The sequence below is a fragment of the Leucopleurus acutus genome (assembly GCF_964270905.1).
Source record: "Leucopleurus acutus genome assembly, chromosome: 16".
NCBI lineage: Eukaryota > Metazoa > Chordata > Mammalia > Artiodactyla > Delphinidae > Leucopleurus > Leucopleurus acutus.
This window is the reverse complement of record NC_139158.1, coordinates 14299576-14319015: the sequence shown is the minus strand read 5'-3', so window position 1 is coordinate 14319015 and position 19440 is coordinate 14299576. Positions and strand designations below refer to the sequence as shown.

Here is a 19440-nt window from a genome sequence, read left to right as displayed (position 1 = left end):
TATATTCATCAGTGATATTGGTCTGTAATTTTCTTTTTTTGTAGTATCTTTACCTGGTTTTGGTATCAGGGTGATGGTGGCCTCATAGAATGAGTTTGGAAGTGTTTCTTCCTCTGCAATTTTTTGGAAGAGTTTGAGAAGGATGGGTGTTAGCTCTTCTCTAAATGTTTGATAGAATTCACCTGTGAAGCCATCTGGTCCTGGACTTTTGTTTGTTGGAAGATTTTAAATCACAGTTTCAATTTCATTACTTGTGATTGGTCTGTTCATATTTTCTGTTTCTTCCTGGTTCAGTCTTGGAAGGTTATACCTTTCTAAGAATTTGTCCATTTCTTCCAGGTTGTCCATTTTATTGGCGTAGAGTTGCTTGTAGTAGTCTCTTAGGATGCTTTGTATTTCTGCGGTGTCTGTTGTAACTTCTCCTTTTTCATTTCTAATTCTATTGATTTGAGTCCTCTCCCTCTTTTTCTTGATGAGTCTGGCTAATGGTTTATCAATTTTGTTTATCTTCTCAAAGAACCAGCTTTTAGTTTTATTGATCTTTGCTATTGTTTTCTTTGTTTCTATTTCATTTATTTCTGCTCTGATCTTTATGATTCCCGTCCTTCTGCTAACTTTGGGTTTTGTTTGTTCTTTTAGGTGTAAGGTTAGATTGTTTATTTGAGATTTTTCTTATTTCTTCAGGTAGGCTTGTATAGCTATAAACTTCCCTCTTAGAACTGCTTTTGCTGCATCCCATAGGTTTTGGATCGTCGTGTTTTCATTGTCATTTGTCTCTGGGTATTTTTTGATTTCCTCTTTGATTTCTTCAGTGATCTCTTGGTTATTTAGTAACGTATTGTTTCACCTCCATGTGTTTGTGGTTTTTACATTTTTTTCCCTGTAATTCATTTCTAATCTCATAGCGTTGTGGTCAGAAAAGATGCTTGATATGATTTCAATTTTCTTAATTTTACTGAGGCTTGATTTGTGACCCAAGATGTGATCTATCCTGGAGAATGTTCCTTACGCACTTGAGAAGAAAGTGTAATCTGCTGTTTTTGGATGGAATGTCCTATAAATATCAATTAAATCTATCTGGTCTGTTGTGTCATTTAAAGCTTCTGTTTCCTTATTTATTTTCATTTTTTATGATCTGTCCATTAGTGTAAGTAAGGTGTTAAAGTCCCCCACTATTATTGTGTTACTGTTGATTCCCTCTTTTATAGCTGTTAGCAGTTGCTTTATGTGTTGAGGTGCTCCTGTGTTGGGTGCATATATATTTATAATTGTTATATCTTCTTCTTAGATTGATCCCTTGATCATTATGTAGTGTCCTTCCGTGTCTCTTGTAAGGAGAAAGTCTTTACAGAAGGTTTACAGATTATAAATAAAGAGGGCATGATAGAATTAGAAAATTACCTGTTTGTAGTCCCTAGTGTAATAATTGATTTAAGCAAGGATTAGGTGAAATGTCTTTGAGCAACAGATATTGACATAGTCTCAAAACATCATGCCAGGAACTAAACCACTTAGACGTGCCAAAAATAAATAAATCAGTGGGGAAAAATAAATTCCCCGTAGATTATTTACTAAGCATAAAGGGAAAAATGTATGTTTACAAAGAATCAAATTTAATATCATCATTTATGTTACAACTTGACCTTATGTACCTCCTGATATGATCTGTAGCAAGGTATATACGACATCATCTATGCAATTTTGTGTCAAAAAAGTTTAACCTGAATCTAATGGGGAAACAATCAGACAAATCCAGAATGTGGGACAGTCTAGGAGACAACAGGCCAGGCTCTTTAAAGAGTCTATGTTGTAGACAGTAACAGCAACAATAAAACTTGGGGTGGGTACTGTTCTAAGATTTTAAAAGACTAATGAAATATAAACAAATGCATTGAATAAACTTTGATCTTGAATCAAAGAGAAAAGGCCATTGTCTTGACATTTGGGGACATTTGAATTGAATTTTCTATTGGGTAATATTAGATTTATGTTAATTTTTCTCATTGTAATAATGGTGTTGTAGTTCTATAGGTTCATATCTTTTTCTTGGAGCTGAATTTTGCAGTAATTTAAAGGTGAGGTGCTGTGGTGTCTGCAACATACTTTCAAGTGGTTTAGCAAAATTTTGTTTTTATACATAACACACACATACATACATGTGCATAACGTGTGTGTGTGTGTGTTTATAGATAGATATTGATCAAGCAAAAGTAGTGAATCTAGGTGAAGGGAATGTGGGTCTTCATTGTACCTTTCAACTTTTTTGAAGTTTTCAAGATAAAGAGTGTCAGGGGAACTATTTTCCTATGCCCACAAAATAAAACAAACAAAAAAGACTAGTATCAACTGGATTATGAATTATTTATGATATTGCCATATGAGAATATCTACTTTTTTTTTTTTTTTTTGCGGTACGCGGCCCTCTCACTGTTGTGGCCTCTCCCGTTGCGGAGCACAGGTTCCGGATGCGCAGGCTCAGCGGCCATGGCTCATGGGCCCAGCTGCTCCGCGGCATGTGGGATCTTCCCGGACCGGGGCACGAACCCGCGTCCCCTGCATCGGCAGGCAGACTCTCAACCACTGCGCCACCAGGGAAGCCCCTCTACCATTTTTTGATAGGACTAGTTGGTGAATAACTAGTTTTGAATTATATAAAAGTCTTGAGTACTTATTATATCTGTAAAACATGAAGACCTTCTAATTTTACTCTGGGTAGACTCATACCATAGCAAATGGTAATTTAAGGAAACAAATTTAACGATTATTTATTTAATTTTTCCTAGTTAAAATTAAAAATTTTTTTCATTATAGGGACTTCCCTGGTGGTCCAGTGGTTAAGACGCTGTGCTTCCACTGCAGGGGGCGTGGGTTCGGTCTCTGGTCGGGGAACTAACATCCCACAAGCTGAGTGGCTCAGCCAAAAAAAATTAAATTAAATTAAATAAAAAAAATTTTTTTTTCACTATAAATTGACATACTTGTAATAATGAAAATTTGGAAAATAGAGAAAGGGCAAAAACCTACCAGTAATTCCATCTCCTCATAAAAAATCGCTATTAATAATTAAATAAATATTGGAATATTTATTTAAATTTTATTTTATATGCACCTAAATTTCTATTTTTTAAAAAATTAATTAATTAATTTATGGCTGCATTGGGTCTTCATTGCTGTGTGCAGGCTTTCTCTAGTTTCAGAGAGCACGGGCTACTCTTCGTTGTGGTGTGCGGTCTTCTCTTCGCGGTGGCTTCTCTTGTTGTGGAGCAGGGGCTCTAGGTGTATGGACTTCAGTAGTTGTGGCACGCGGGCTCAGTAGTTGTGGCTCGCTGGCTCTAGAGTGCAGGCTGAGTCGTTGTGGTGCACGGGCTTAGTTGCTTTGTGGCATGTGGGATCCTACTGGACCAGGGCTCAAACCCGTGTCCCCTGCATTGGCAGGCAGATTCCTAACCACTGCGCCACCAAGGAAGTCCCTAAATCTCTATTTTATTATAAAAATATTTATCATATTCTTCAGACAGTCTTTATAACCTTATTTTAAAAATCTTACAGAAAAATCTTTCTAAAGTAATAAATACTGGTATAGTCTATGTTACAACAAGGATTACTTTTGGGAAATATTGTAAAAGCTGCTTTATTTTGAGTTTTACTGTCCTTTTTCAACCTGCATGGGAGGGAGACCCCTTCCCCTGTCTTGGGATGAAAACTCTGGTGGACTCCATGACTTTTCTGGTCATTTTTGGTCATAAAGTATGACAGGCACTTTAAGGTACAAAGTCTTAATTTGGCGGTAGAATGTCCAGTCCTATGTAATACTAAGTAATACTAAATAAACGCAGTCCAAGTTTCCAGTTTAATTCAGAGTGAAACTTCTCCCCTCCTTATTGTCTGCTCTCTGGCCTATTTGCTAGTAGCTATTTTATAATATCTCCTTAGGGTTTGGGGTGTGGATGGGGGAAGCAGGAGATAAAGAGAAGTGGGGAAGTTCTTACTTGGCACTGTCACAAGGGGACTTTGTGCTCTCTCGTTGTCAGGTGTTTAAACTTGGCTCTTCTTCCAGGCAGCGTGTTTAGCACTCCTTTGGAGACGTTGTCCGTGGCTGTCTCCACACCTGGCGCCTTGCACTGAGCACGTGTACTCTGAGAAGTGTGCTTCCGATGGTCCTCACTCCTTCCTCGGGGCCCTGTACCTCTGGTTTCCCCTCTTTTGAGGTCTTTCGTCTGTTCTCTCTGGTTGCCCAGTGGGTCAGGATCGAAGATCTCCCCCACCCCTACCCCGCTCCCAAGGGAATGCTCCCGAGTTCTTTATTCTGGGAGCACAGGCTGGTTCCTCTCCAGCAACAGTGCTCACTTGCTAAGGCAACTAGTCAGGCCTTCTGCTCTCTGGATTTCCTGGGCAGGAGTCATTCACCAGTCTGAGTGCAGAGGATACATAGCGGCTTCTTTGAGGTTCCTGGGGTTTGAGGTGAGAACACAGCCCTCCACCCTCAAACATCTCTTCATTTGAGGCAGATGAAGGAGCTCAAAATACCTTTCTAATATTCCCTGAAGAAATCCTCAAAACTCCTCTCTTGTTGTCTCCGTACTCTCTACCCTTTCATATCCTTGATGTCAGGGAGGCACTTTTCAAGTTCTTAAACTTGTTCTCAGATATTTCCTTTGAAAATTTAATTTTTTTTTTTTCCAATTTATCTTTTGGCCGTGCTGCATGGCATGTGGGATCTTAGTTCCCCGACCAGGGATCGAATCCATGTCCCCTGCATTGGAAGCGCAGAGTCTTAACCACTGGACCACCAGCGAAGTCCCATCCTTTGAAAATTTATAACTTGATCTGACCCTCTTTTTGGAGTTTCATTTAATTTAATACCCTGTTTACATATGTTTAAAAAACTTGAAGAATACAGTCCTCTGTCCCTATTCTTCTTAAATGTACTTTTCACAGGTCAGTGCAGTTTACACTTTGACACTATTCTTCCAGGTATTTTACTGCCTTTACAAACACACCTGCATTTTGGTATAACTTCGTTTTTTGGGCTACACAGAATAATTTTGTACTCCAAGTCTACAGACTACTTTTTTCCATTTAACATGACAGGTTTCCAGTCCTGTGATAGAGATCTGCCTAATTAATTTTAATGTTTATGTAGTAGTCCACAATTATGTCCCATAGTTATTTGACTCTTGTTGATTAACATTTAGGTGTTTCCTGATTTCTATAATGAGCACTCTCTTTTTTTTAAAAAAAAACCTATTTTAATTCCTGAATTGTACTTTTTTTTTTTCTTTTTTCTTTTGGTTGTGCCATGTGGCTTGTGGGAGTTCCCTGACCAGGGATTGAACCTGGGCCCAGCAATTACAGCACTGAATCCTAACCACTAGGCCACCAGGGAACTCCCTATAATGAACACTCTTGCTCTTATATTTTTCATGACTGATAAATTTATCTTGAGTAAATTTGTAAAATTGAAATTTCTGGATCAAAGAGAATTTTATAATTTTGATGATATTTCTAAATTGCCCTGTAAAAAGCTGAAAACATTTTTATTTCTTCTTACTGCATAAGAGAGAGATGAGAATGCCTGTTTCTTTAAACCCTTGCCAACCCCCAGGTGTTCTCAATCTTTTAAATCTTACCAACCTGAAAGGTGAAAAATAATAACCTTAAAAAATAATAATTTGCATTTCTTTAATTTTGAGTGAGATTGAATGTATTTTTTTCCTGTGAAGCATCTCTGTCTACCTGGAGTTAGACAGACTACAAAGTCTGAGGGCACAGTTCCTGAGACTGCTTTCACTTCTGACACCAACTGCAAGTTTGGGGGGGGGTCCTAAAAACCTCCCTCAGATTCAGTCATTTGCTAGAAAGACTCATAGAACTCCCTGAAAGCTGTCACCCTCATGATTACGGTTCATTGCTAGGAAGGGGTACAGAAAAAGCAGCCAAAGGAGGAGATGCACAGAGCAGAGTCTGGGAAGCATTCATTCATTGTCCTCAGGATGTGCTACCCTCTCAGCACGGATGCGTGACATGACACGTGGAGCATCGCCAACCTGGGAAGCTCACCTGAGCTTCGGTGTCCAGAGTTTTTATGGGGGCTTCATTATGTAGGCATCCCTGATTGATTGATTGCGCATGGGGTTGAATCCAGCCTACAGCATAGTACCCCCAAAATTTGGCATGAGTCACCCTAATAGCATAAACTGTCAAGTGCCTCTGAAGGGCCCACCATGAATAAAGATACTCGCAACACTCAGGAAGTTCCAGGGGGTTAGAGGTTACTTTCCAGGCACTGGGGAGAGGCCAGACTTCTCTTTGGGCAAGGCCAAATTCTTTACTACACACTGTCCTATGCCCGTTCTTATATTGGGATATTTGGTTCCTTTTGTAGAGATCATAACCCAAAAATACTCTATGAGTGTAAAACTAAACTATAGAATCCAAAATTATTTTCCGAATTTAAAATTATGATTGTTCCTGTTGCAGCATTTTGTTACTTATTTCCTAATACTCTGTCTGTGTGTTAGTGTTGTCGCTGTCACTTTTAGTAGCTTTTGTATTTTAGAAGCCCTGGCAGAGGAGCTGTTAAGAATGACAAGTTTGTAAAAAAAAAAAAAAGAATGACAAGTTTGTGGCATGTAGGTTCAGGGCCTGGGCCAGCCAGTTTGTAACTTGGCACTCTTAGGGCAAAGCTTAATCTTCTCTGGCCTTAATCCCCGTGTCTGAGAAACGTGGACCATAACCTCTGCCTTCCTCACAGCGTTGTTGAGAGTCAGATAAGAACTGTGCGTGAAAATGCTTTACAGTCTCTGAGAGCCTGAGAGATTAAACTGAGAAGTAAATATGCTTAGACATTTTAAATTTGCTTATGCATTCTGCTAGAGTTGGTCGTTTAGTCTGTTTTCAGGTTTTCTGCTGTTGTAATTAGCACTGGTCTGAGACCTTTTTTACTTAAAAGAGAGTGTTGATATTTTCTTGGTTTATATTTTCCCCAAGTTGAGATACTGGGTCAAAGCAAATATATAATTGTATGACTCTTAATAAAAATCTGAGTGATTTTAAAAGGTGAAACTGTCTTGAAATGGGATAGATTTCAGTGCATGAGATGCCTGATTTAGGTAGATTTCTGGATCTTCCAAGTTAAGAGAAGATATTTATAGCTTTATTTGTAGTGGGTGAGGAGTTTGGGACAATTTTTTTTTCCAACATCATTGAGATATGATTGACAAATAAAATTTTATGTACTTGGGTTGTACAATGTGATTTCTTTTTAGGGTGTATAATGTGACGTTTGATATGTGTGTACAATGCTTAACCACAGCCTACACATCCCCACTTCATATTGCTAACATTGTGTGTGTGTGTGTGTGTGTGTGTGTGTGTGTGTGTGTGTGTGTGTGCGTGTGCATGCGTGCACGCTGAGAACACACAAGATGTACTTTCAGCAAATTTCACATGTACTGTAAAAGTTTGGAATAGTTTGCTGGTCCATTTTTTTCCTTTGCTTTTTCCTCTTATGTCCATTAGAGGGCACTGGAGAAAAAGCACTAAGGAAAAATTTGGATGTCCATGTAAATTATTTTTTGAAATGAAATGATTTTGGACTTTATGAACTTTAAGCAGCTGGCTTATGATATTTCAGGTTTCTCATAGAAATCACTCATAAAATCATCAGATCTAGGGGAAAAAATATATATATATTTCCAACTTCAGTGCAGCATGAAAATAACCGCCCCGTTTTTTGCTTTTCATTATTTTTAGGTTACAGCAGGGTTTCCAGATGTGTCCTGTGTGTTCATTTGATATTGGAGGCAGTATACTAAAATTCAGTGATGGACATTATTACTGCTTGGCTCTTCTTTTTCGTATCTCCGGGGAGCATTTTCTTTGGGGTCCATCCACGCAGATCCCTGAGCTGCTTTCTGCCTGTTCATCATTCTACATCACATTAATTGCCTTAGTTGTTACTGCAGAGGAAGCAGTACGCTCTAATACCTAAAAGCATCAGCTGTAGAGTTGGGCTAGAGCACTCTTACTGTAAGACCTCTTTTGAATGATATTCACTAACTTTCATGTGTCACAGTATCTCAGCTTGTGTGTCTGGGCAAGTTATTTCACTCTGTGTGCTAGAGTGGGAGACGATAACAGTAACTGCTTTATAAAGTTGTTTTGAAGATACAATAAGTTAATCCATCTAAAGCCTTTATTTTGTTGCCTGCCACATAGTATGTCCTTGATAACTAATAAACGATTATTGTCTAAGGAGATATCTTCAAATGGGATATGTTTGGTCTGACTAGAACACCACCATGGTTTCTACCCCCCTCCCTCTGCAGCAAGGCAGTAATTCTAGGGCCAAAGAGAATTTGAAGGGCGGGAGTGAGAACTGAGAACAAGAGAGCTAGAGTTCGAAACGTTGCACATGCCATGTGCCGAGGGGATGGGGTGTTAGGGGAATATGGCAAGGTTGGGGAACTCTCTAAGCAGTTTGGTATGTTAAGAGTGGAGTGCGGTGGGGATGTGTGGAGAGGTGAAATAGAGAAGGAAGGCAGGGGCAGGATCCTGGAGGCCTTTTCATCCTCTGTCAGGAGAGTGTGAGCTTTGTCCTAAAGGCAGTGGGAAGCAATGTGAATTGATTGAATAGGATGAGTGGGCTGGAGGTGTGGGGAGAGAGAGCTCCAGGGTAGGTTCAGACGATTAGGAGCAGTCAAGTACACTAAATAATCTCATTCAGTCCTCACAAAGACCCTGGTATTGTACTGTCACCTCCACTTTATCATTTTACAGGGCAGGACACAAGCTTAGAGAAGCAAAGCAATTTGTCCAGAGTCGGATGGGGTGGGACCAAGCCCAGGCTCCATCTCTTTGTCTCACTCCCCTTTGCTGCTTCCCCAGAAGGGAAGCTGAGGAGTTTGGTTAGAGAACAAGGAGTCAGGAAGAGCCTGCCAAGGCTTAGGTTGTTTATTTTCTGTTTCTCTCGTGTTGTGCTTCTAAATGTAAAGCAGATTGCTACTTGTTTTCTTCCTGCAGTAAATAAATGTTGCTAAAATACTCCCCACAGCATGTTCTGGTTAAGCAGACGAACAGTGGTATCAGTATCATTAGTTTTGGAAATAAAGGCGGATGCTTGGTAATTACTCACCAGAGAAACATTTCAGTCTACAAAAGGAACTCGGTGTGTCCAGTTCTGATTATGAGGCTGCATAGTACTGCAGTGTAACAACATGAAGCTGGTTCTCCTTTCATAATTATTTTTAAGGCTTTAAGTGTTAAATTCACCCTCAAATGTAAGGTGACGTCTCTTCAACCCCAAGGTTGGCACTTAACCAACTAGGTGGAAGTTTTACCTTAAAGTCTTTAACAAATCCCCTTTTGTCTTGTTTTTATCCTAGGGAATATTGGGGTGGTACTGTGGTTTCTGGGATGAAGGTGTGAGAATGAATTCGGTAAAATTGTATAATATCTTTTTCTTTCTTTTTTTTTTTTAAAGAGAATTGGTACCACTTTTTGGCTCCCATTATTACAGCAGATTCATATATTTCTGTCTATTTATAAAGAACTTTTCACTTATTTATAGTCATTTTCCTAAGTGTCTAGGAAGTGAGCTTATAATCAGTTTTCCGTTTTGCGTATCAGAAAATAGCAGCTTGGAGAGGGCATGCGTTTTCTTTCAAGACAAGTGTGTTGGGTTTGGGAGTTGGGGAGGGGTGGAAGGTTGGAGACAGGGCTATTGCAGTTGTCCCTTAGGTGAAACCAAGGCTGGGGGCAAAAGCAGTGGCATTGTGGTTGGAGAGAACCCATACGTTGAGAATTAAAAGTTTAGAACTTGGTCACGCGTTGCCCAATGGGTGTGCAGGAGAGGAAGGAATCCAGATTGACCAGTTCTGGGATCTTCATTTATTTCTGCTTAGACTATGTAACGGCTATAAAAAAATAAATAAAAATATACGGGTCCTATGTCAGTTGTTATGTTGTTATATTCTGGGCAAACGGGAAAATGTCTGCAGATAGGAGATTAGAATTAGAATTTGAATGGGGCTTTGCATTTCCTTGGAGAGTGCTGTGAACCATTGTATTTCTTTTCAGAAATGGAGTTACTGCTGCATATGCAAGATAGGACTAAACTGTCATAGAGGGAAAGAATGATAAAATTTTGCCCTGAATACCCAAGACCTTTAATCATAGCTGCTGCTCTCTTTCCATGTGAATTATGTGTCCAGATGATTGAGTCTGGAGTAGCTGCACTCACATTTTATAATAGATAATTTCTCTAGTGTTGGGACATCGACAGTGTTCCATGGCCATTCTTTTTTTTTTTTTTAATAAATTTATTTATTTATTTTTGGCTGTGTTGGGTCTTTGTTGTGGTGCGTGGGCTTCTCATTGCGGTACGCGGGCCTCTCACTGTTGTGGCCTCTCCCGTTGTGGAGCACAGGCTCCGGACGCGCAGGCTCAGCGGCCATGGCTCACGGGCCTAGCTGCTCCGCGGCATGTGGGATCTTCCGGAACCGGAACTGGGGCACGAAGGCGGACTCTCAACCACTGCGCCACCAGGGAAGCCCTTGAGGGCAGATGTTGCCACCTACTATCAATTCTTGCATGATTAGTAGGGAATTACAGTAACTTGCTTCGGAATTACTTTAGAGACATTTAAATGCTCTCAAGGTCAAGGTTAGTTCACTTTGCTCCACCACAAGACTTCCTTGGAACTCAAGCCATAGGATTCTTTTTTTTTTTCTTTCTTTTAAAAAAATATTTATTTATTTATTTGGTTGCACTGGGTCTTAGTTGCGGCAGGCGGGCTCCTTAGTTGCAGCATACGAACTCTTAGTTGCGGCATGCATGTGGGATATAGTTCCCTGACCAGGGATTGAACCCAGTTCCCCTGCATTGGGAGCATGGAGTCTTATCCACTGTGCCACCAGGGAAGTCCCTGGTGGGACAGGAAATCCCTATTCACCTCCTGCCCAGGTTCAAACATGGATCATCCTCCTTTTTCTGTTTTAGTTTGATACAGACCCAAGGCATCATGTCATCTGTGAGGTGTTGTCACTTTTAGGTAGAAAGGGCATTGTTTTGAGTCTGCTCATTGATTCACTGGGGTCTAGACACTGAAAATGGACAGGCACTGAGGGTAGTTTAGGGCTCGGTGGTAGGGCTCCTGCTCAGGTGACTTATTTTGGTTCTGCAGCTCTTAGTAAGATCTGATGAATGTCTCCTCTGAAGTGTAACACAGATTTTGTGCGTTGTCTCAAAATGATTAATTAGCACTTTAACCGTCTTCCAAAAAGGTATTGAGATAACTTTAAAATATATATACATGTAATGAGATTTAAAAAGAGAGGAAGAAATCAATGTAAACGGTGAATGGGGGTCATCTTGTAATATGACGTCACTGACAGAATATAAGACAAGGATGATGCAAGGCCTGATACAGTGATCAGAGTTGTGCTGTGAATTTTCTAGTGGCCAAAGTCAAAAGGAAACACAGTTTTATATTATCCTTCAGATTTCTATCACTGAAGACAGATTTTCACCATGGGATCTTCTGTAAGAAGCCTTTGGGGCTGCAGGTGGAGGTGGTGGAGTGACTTGGGTTCTGAGCAGGTGACTGGGCAGCTCAGAGCAATTTTTTGACTTGTTTTTGGGGTTTGCAGATGTTATAACCAGCACTACTATAATTTAGTGAAGTCCTATTATGTATCAGGCATTGTGCCAGGTAATTTTGTTTCATTTAATCTTCAACACAGTTCTGCTCCATAGATATTCCTTTTCTCTCTTTTCAGGTGAGGAAATTGAAATTTAGAGAAATAACTTGCTGAAGTTGGGCAGCTGTCTGTGCTCAGATTGTGAAAACTATTTGAGATCTAGACAAGTGGATTATTGATTTATGTTTTGTGGATGTATGTGTTTGAATATGTAGTTACTTTTTTGGGGGAAAAAAAAAAAGCCCCTGGTGTGTCTTTAGCTCAGTGTGTGACTGGAAATGTGATCACTTGGAAGAGAACAGGTTTATGGGCTGTGTGGTTCGTGATGAACCCTTTTATCCATGCTACGTGTGTATGATTGTCGTGCTGTTATTTCACTTGCCCATTACCAATTCTGGGTTTCATTCTTTTCATTTTAATACAGAGAGAAAAGGAGCGGCAGGAAGGGGAAACTAGTTTGATCAGGAGCACAGTGAAGAATGAAGCCAGTGAAAGAAGAGCTATGATAACTCCTGCTCTCCGAGAAGCCCTTACTAAACAAGGTGAAAGTCATCAAGAACTGTTATAATTCTACACTCTTAAGCATTCTAAAAGAGGGAACATAAAATAGGGATTGCCAGGAGGAACAAAGATAAGGAAGTCCCGCTATAGTTGGCTCAGCTGCTGTGTGGTCGTGGCAGCTGTAGCTGTTTAAGGAGTCGCGGTCTTGTTTCTGTGGATCACTTGTGTGTTGGCTGCCTGGACCAGCAAGGGTTCTTCTTTGCTTGGTTTATTGGGATGGTACTTTACCATCATTGAGGCTCAGGTATGCAGATGGAAGGTGCAATCATTGGCTTCTTTACACGTCACTGTTTATTAAGGGGAAATTATTAAACCTCATACGATATTAGGCTGGGTTAATTAGAAGTGTTTTATGTAGAAGTATATCTGGATTTCTGTGGTCCTACCTTATGAAGAAGGCTGCAATTGAATGAACGAATGATATTGGTTTCCTGTAGAAGAAAGAGTAATAAACTGGGGGTGAGTAGACCGACTTCCTTCCCTCCCTCCCTCTTTCTATAATTATTGAGATCCTTTTATGTGACAGTTCCGGCAATGCAGAGGAACTTAAGATACTTGACATATCTCCTTCAAGGAGCTCTCAGCTTATTAGAGGAGACAGACAAAAATATACAGATTTTTTTACATAGAAATATATATGCCTTTTTTTTTTTTTTTTTGCGGTACGTGGGCCTCTCACTATTGTGGCCTCTCCCGTTGTGGAGCACAGGCTCCGGACGCACAGGCTCAGTGGCCATGGCTCACAGGCCCAGCCACTCCGCAGCATGTGGGATCTTCCCGGATGGGGGCACGAACCCGTGTCCCCTGCATTGGCAGGAGGGCCCTCAACCACTGCGCCACCAGGGAAGCCCTATATGCCTTTTCATTAGAGTAGAATAAAGTGATTTTTTTTTTTTTACGTCAAATCATGACGTACATGTCAAATCATGACATGATTACTGTTCAGTTTGTCAGTATTGATGCAAAATTAAGTCTCATTCATATAGGAATAAAGTGATTTTTACAATAGGTTTAAATGGGTCATCTTGCTGTTTGTTTTCTACTTGTCTCACATGTTCTTGGATTTCCTTTCTCTTGTTTTACTGCCTTCTTTTAGATAGTTTTTAAAATTATATGATTCTGTTTTACATCCTTTGTTAGCTTATTAGCTATAGCACTGTTTTGTTCCTTAGTGGTTGCTTGAGGTTTTATACTATCCTGTACCACAGTATATCCTCACGTGGTGTTACACCACTTCACGTAAAGTGGAAGAACCTTCATTACTTCTGTTTTTGCCCTCCTCAACCTCTGTGCAATTGTTTTCATACCTTTTACTTCTACATATGTTTTAAGCCCTGTACTAAATTGCTGTTCTTTTGGTTTAAACAATTATCTATTACAGATTTAAATAATTAGGAAAAAATTTTATATATTGACTCATGTAGTTACTACTTTTGGTACTTTTCATTCCTCTGTGTAAACCCGTGTTGTCTGAAGGCCTTTTCCTTCTGCCTGAAGGACTCCTTTTTGCATTTCTTGTAGTGTGGGTTTGCTGGTGATGAATTTTTTCAGCTTTTGTATATCTGAAAAAGGCTTTCTTTTGCCTTCATTTTTGAAGGATTTTTTTGTTATTTAATTTTATTTTATTTTTGAAGGATTTTTAATTTTTTGATGTGTCTGGAATTGGCAGTTTTTTTCTTTTTTGCACTTTAAGGGTGTTCTTCCACTGTCTGCTGGATCACGGTGCTTCTCATGAGGGCTCTGCAGTCGTCTTTTGTTCGTTCCTTTCAAATGTAATGTGTTTTACCCCCTGATTTTCTTCTAACAACTGATTTTGAATGATTTTAATTATAATATGTCTCAGTGTAGTTTTCTTCATGCTTCTTGGGATTTGTTGAGCTTCTTGGTTCTGTGGATGTATAGTTTTAATCAAATTTGGACAAATTTTGGACATTATTTCTTCGAATATTTTTCTGCCACCCCCTCTCTTTCTTCTTTTTGGGGACTCCAATTACATGTATAATAGGCCACTTGAATTTGACCCATAGCTCACAGATGTGCTTTTCATATTTTAAAATTATTTTTTCTGTCCTGCTTTACCTGACTGGATAGTTTCTATTGCTGTCTTCAAGGTTAACTCAGTAGTCTTTTCGTCTCTAAGTTGAATCTTCTAGTAATTCTATCCAGTGTATTTTTCCAGCTTAGATGTAGCTTTCATCTCTAGAAGTTCAGTTTAGGTCTTTTTCTATCTTCCATGTCTCTACTTAACTTTCAGAGCTTATGGAATACAATTATAACTTTTAATGTCCTTATCTGCTAACATCTATGTCATTTCTGGGTCAGTTTTGGCTGCTGGATTATTCTCTCCATTACTGATCATGTTTTCCTATCTTTTTTGCATGCATGGTAATCTTTGATTGGATGCCAGTTCTAATTTTATGTTTTTGGGTACTGGATATTTTTGAATTCCTATAACCATTCTTGAGCTTTGTTCTGGGATGAAGATAAATTACTTGGAAACAGCTTGAGCCTTTTCATCTTGCTTTTATGATTTGTTGGGTGAGACCAGAGCTGGCTCACTATACAGCTCATTTTTTCCCCCACCATTGAGGCAAAACACTTCTGTGTACTCTGCCCAGTGCCTTGGAATCTTGAGGTTTTCTGTCTGACTGGTAGGAACAGGCACAGTTCCCAGCTGGCTGTGAGTACCAGGCATGCCGTTAATCTTTTCAGATGGTTCCTTCCCATTCCTGGGTAGTTTTTCTCTCACGTATGCACTAAGCAGTACTCAAGCAAGTACTTACAGGAATCCTCTGCAGACCCTTGAGTTCAATCTCTGTGTAGCTTTTGTCTCTCCAGTACTCAGTCTTGCAAACTTTAGCCACAGGGGCTCCCCTCTCTACTTCCGTGTCCTCAACTTGGGGAGAATACTGAGCTCTGCTTGTGTCGTCTCTCCCTGCTGCACAGCCTGGCAACTTTCAAGGCAGCAAGCTTGGGTAATGGTAGGGCTCAGCCTTGTTTGTTTCCCATCTCTCTTGGATCATCTTCCTTCGTTGCCTGATGTTTTGTATTCTGAAAACTGTGGTTTCATGTATTTTGTTCAGCTTTTGGTATTTCAGGTGGGAGAGTAAATCTTTACTCTGTTACTCCATCTTGGTTACAAGCAGAATCCTACCCTGCAATTTTAGTAACTGCGTTGCGTGTATTGTGGTCAGCTACAGGACTCTCCATCCTATACTGTGCAGTCTTTTCATACCTACCTAAGTGCAGAATTTTGTAGAATCCTATGTATCTTGGGAGAGAAAGATATAAAGAACTAATATAATACAGTGTGATTTCTATGATAGTGGTATGAGCAACATATAATGTAGGAGTCCAAAAGAACTAGAATTTTCTCTGGGGATCTTTTAAATGCTTATTCTGTATCTGAGATTAGCTGATCAGTTGGACTCGGTTCCATCTTCAAGTAGATAAGAAGTGCTTTATTTATATGTGAGATGTTTACATAAATGTGGAAGAGGATAGAAGACAAAGCCCTGTAATGTTGCCACTAGAGACTTGTAATCCAAATTGACTTTGTTCCATTAATCATCACCCTATGAATATGGATGTTTAACCAGCCACTTATCCACTCATGCCCTCATCCAGACTGTATTTCTCCATTTACCTCGTTTATCTGCAAGTCAAGAGTCTTTTTGTGCAAGAGACTCATGATAATTGTGGCTTATTACTTGAAGCCTCATGAGAAACTTTATTAAATGTCTTCTGAAATCAGAATTTTCTACTTGTTTGCTCTACTAGTTTGTTAAAATAAGGAAATGTGATTGCTTTGGCGTGGCTTTTCCATGCTTTTCATGTCTTACGTGCGTCAAAATATTTAAATAGGTTGTGGAGTGGTGCTGAGAATTTATGTCAGGTTCCTAGAATTTGATTTTTCCCACTTTTGGGGGCAATATTTATTTTAATCTCCTGTTGCCCATCTGATTCTTTATTTATTTTTGAAGATTATTGATGACAGTTCCCCAGTCGTTCATTGTACTGAAATATACTGTTAGTTGTTTTTGCTGTATGGTCCAGTGCATGGTTCATTTTCATAAGTGTTTCTTGGGTCTTTGAAAAACATGAGCATCCTGTAGTTGTTGAGTGCAGTGCTCTCTATGTCCTTGATTGAGTTTACTGTGTTGCTTCAGATCTTAGAGCTCTATTGAGTTTTGATCTATGAGATCTGTTATATACTGAGAGATCTTAAAATATCTCCCTGTGATTTTGGATTAGCTTATTGTTTCTTTATGTATTTTGAGTCCGTGTTATTAGATGCATACATGTTTTAAATTGTATTATCATCCTGGTGAGTTAAACCTTAGTGGCATTGGATTGTTGTCTATCATTATTTAAACAAAGAAAAATGACTTTGCTACAGTTTTATAATCACTTTTTGATATGAGGTTTTGAATCAGTTCAACTTTGTGTTCCCTGTTTTTTCATTCAGGTTATCAGTTGATTGGGAGCCACTCTGGGGTGAAGCTTTGCAGGTGGACAAAGGTATTTGTTTTTATTCAAATATTATTTCTGTGTTATGCAACTTTTATATGGCTACTATATGCAACAGATTTTACCATTTTAAAGGTATAATTTACATTTTAATAAAATGTAATGATTTTGAATGAATTAGTTAAGAGTTTAGCTTTTTTTTTTAACCTTTTGGTCACGACGCATGGCATGTGGGATCTTAGTTCCCCGACCAGGGATCAAACCTGTGGCCCTTGCATTGGAAGCGTGGAGTCTTAACCACTGGACCGCCAGGGAAGTCCAAGTTCAGCATATTTTGATGGATGTAAAAACCCTTATCTACCACCTGAATTAAGCTATAGACTACTTTCCTCACGCCGATAAATTCACTTATGCCCATTTCTGGTCAATACCCCCTCCTCCACAGCCAGGCAACAGTTGTTCTCGTTGCTATCACTGTAGTTTAGTTTTGCCTGTTGTAGAATTTCACATGAATAGGATCATATAATGTGTAGCTTTTTGCAAGTCGCTTCTTAAACTCAACATAAGGTTTCAGAGATTTATCCACGTGTAATGTGTATCAGTAGTTCATTCCTTTTTATTGGTGAGTACTATTCAGTAGTATGAGCATACCACAGTTTTCAATCTGTTGATAGTTATTTGAGTTGTTCTCAGTTTTTGGCTCTTATGAATAAAACGGCTATGAATGTGTTTGTACAGAGGTTTTTTTGGTGAACATATGTTTCGATTTCATTTGGGTACATACCTAGGAGTGGAATTGTTAAGTCGTAGGGCAGGTATATATTTAACTTTATAAGAAGCTCCCCGTCTGTTTTCAGTGTGGTCGTACTATTTTATACTTGCATCAGCAATTTATGAAAGTTGCTACATATTCTCATCATCATGTGGGATTACACATCTTTTTCCTGATGAGTGTTAAGTGGTACCATTTTGGTTTTAATTTACATTTTGCTGATGACTATCGATGATGAGGAGCACCTTTTCATGTGCATATTGGCCTTTCATAGTTGTGAAGTGTCTGTTCAGATATTTTACCCAAGTTGAGTTGTCTGACTTTATATTATTGACTCGTAGGAGTTCTCTATATATTGTGGATATGAGTGTTTTGCCTGATGTTCAGTATGACTATTTTCTCCTAGTCTGTGGCTTCCTTTTTCATTTTCCTAGTGGTATCTTTTAAATTTTTTTTAAATTAATTAACTAACTTATTTATTTCTGGCTGTGTTGGGTCTTCATTGCTGCGTGCGGGCTTTCTCTGGTGGCAGCAAGCAGGGGCTACTCTTCATTGCGGTGCACAGGCTTCTCATTGCGGTGGTCTCTCTTGTTGCGGAGCATGGGCTCTAGGCACGTGGGCTTTAGTAGTTGTGGCACGTGGGCTCATTAGTTGTGGCTCATAGGCTCTGGAGTGCAGGCTCAGTAGTTGTGGCACATGGGCCTAGTTGCTCCGCAGCATGTGGGATCTTCCTGGACCAGGGTTAAACCCATGTCCCCTGCATTGGCAGGTGGATTCTTAACCACTGTGCCACTAGGGAAGTCCCTCTTTTGAAGTTTTTAATTTGAATAAAGTCCAATTTATCATTTTTTTTGTATGGTTAATATTTTTTGTATTTTAAGAAATCTTTGTCAGCTTTAAGGTCACAAGGATAGTCTGTGTTTTCTTTTGGAAGCTTCATATATAGTTTTAGCTTTTATGTTTGGGTCTGTGAATTAATTTTTATGAATGGTATAAGGTAAAGGTCAAGATTGTTCCTTCCTACCACCAGCCCCCTATATGGATATTCGGGTGTTTTCGTATCATTTGTTGAAAAAGATTTTCCTTCCACCATTGAATTACTTTTAGGACTTTGTAGAAAATTCAGTCAACTATATGGGTAGGCCTGTGTCTGGACTGCTCTTATGCTGTTGCATTGATGTGTTTGTCTATCCTGAAGCCAGTACCGCATTGTCTTGATTACACTGGCTTTGTAATAAGTCTGAAATCATGCAGTGTAAGTTCTCTGTATTGTTTTTTAATTTTCAAGATTGTTTCCCCTCTTCTGGGCCTTTTGCATTTCCATATACATTTTAGGATCAGCCTGTGAATTTCTGTTGTTTGTATTTGTTCTGTTTTCTTAGATTCTATATTTGTCTGTTTGTCATCTCTTCACCACAGGGTCAATTACATGAACTGTAATTTCTTATTTTCTGCATTCTTTATGCTCTGCAGTCGTATAGAGGCTGCCCCTCCCCGGGGCCAATTCCTAAAGATTAACAGCAGCTTGCCTCGAGCATGCCTTTCATATGTAATTCTGAATCTGTAGCTTTCAGCTACCTCCTTATCTAACTCTCTCACATACCAAGCCATTATTTTCCCTGTCCTAAATCATCCCAGGCCCAGCTACCAGAAAACTGGAGATAGCCTTGTAGCTCAAAGCCCACTGGAATAATTCATACTAGCCAGTCCTGCACTGTTTACTTTGCTCTGCCTTTCCTTTCCTGAGGAAACCCCAGTAAAAGCTCTGGCCCAGGCTTCCCCCTCGCTCCTCTGTCTCCTGAACAAACCCTGTGTGGTGTGGTGTGCACCCTTCTCTTGGGATATGTAAGTAATATATTCCTTCTATAGCATTGGCCTATGTTGGCACTCAGTCACCTCCATAAATTAAAATCCTATGGGCACAAATAAGATAGC

At 39.4% G+C, this 19440-nt stretch overlaps 1 protein-coding gene across 3 annotated transcripts in view; it reads left to right on the top strand.

The window, feature by feature from the left end:
• The window catches only part of LOC309973319 (S-adenosyl-L-methionine-dependent tRNA 4-demethylwyosine synthase TYW1), a 203826-nt gene that overhangs the window by 26786 nt on the left and 157600 nt on the right, over positions 1 to 19440 (top strand). For all 3 annotated transcript variants that reach the window (XM_082857504.1, XM_082857503.1, XM_082857502.1), the window contains exons 8-9: positions 12127 to 12244; positions 16732 to 16784. In XM_082857504.1, coding sequence (XP_082713630.1) covers positions 12127 to 12244; positions 16732 to 16784 — 171 coding nt within the window. The remainder of the gene's footprint in view (positions 1 to 12126; positions 12245 to 16731; positions 16785 to 19440) is intronic.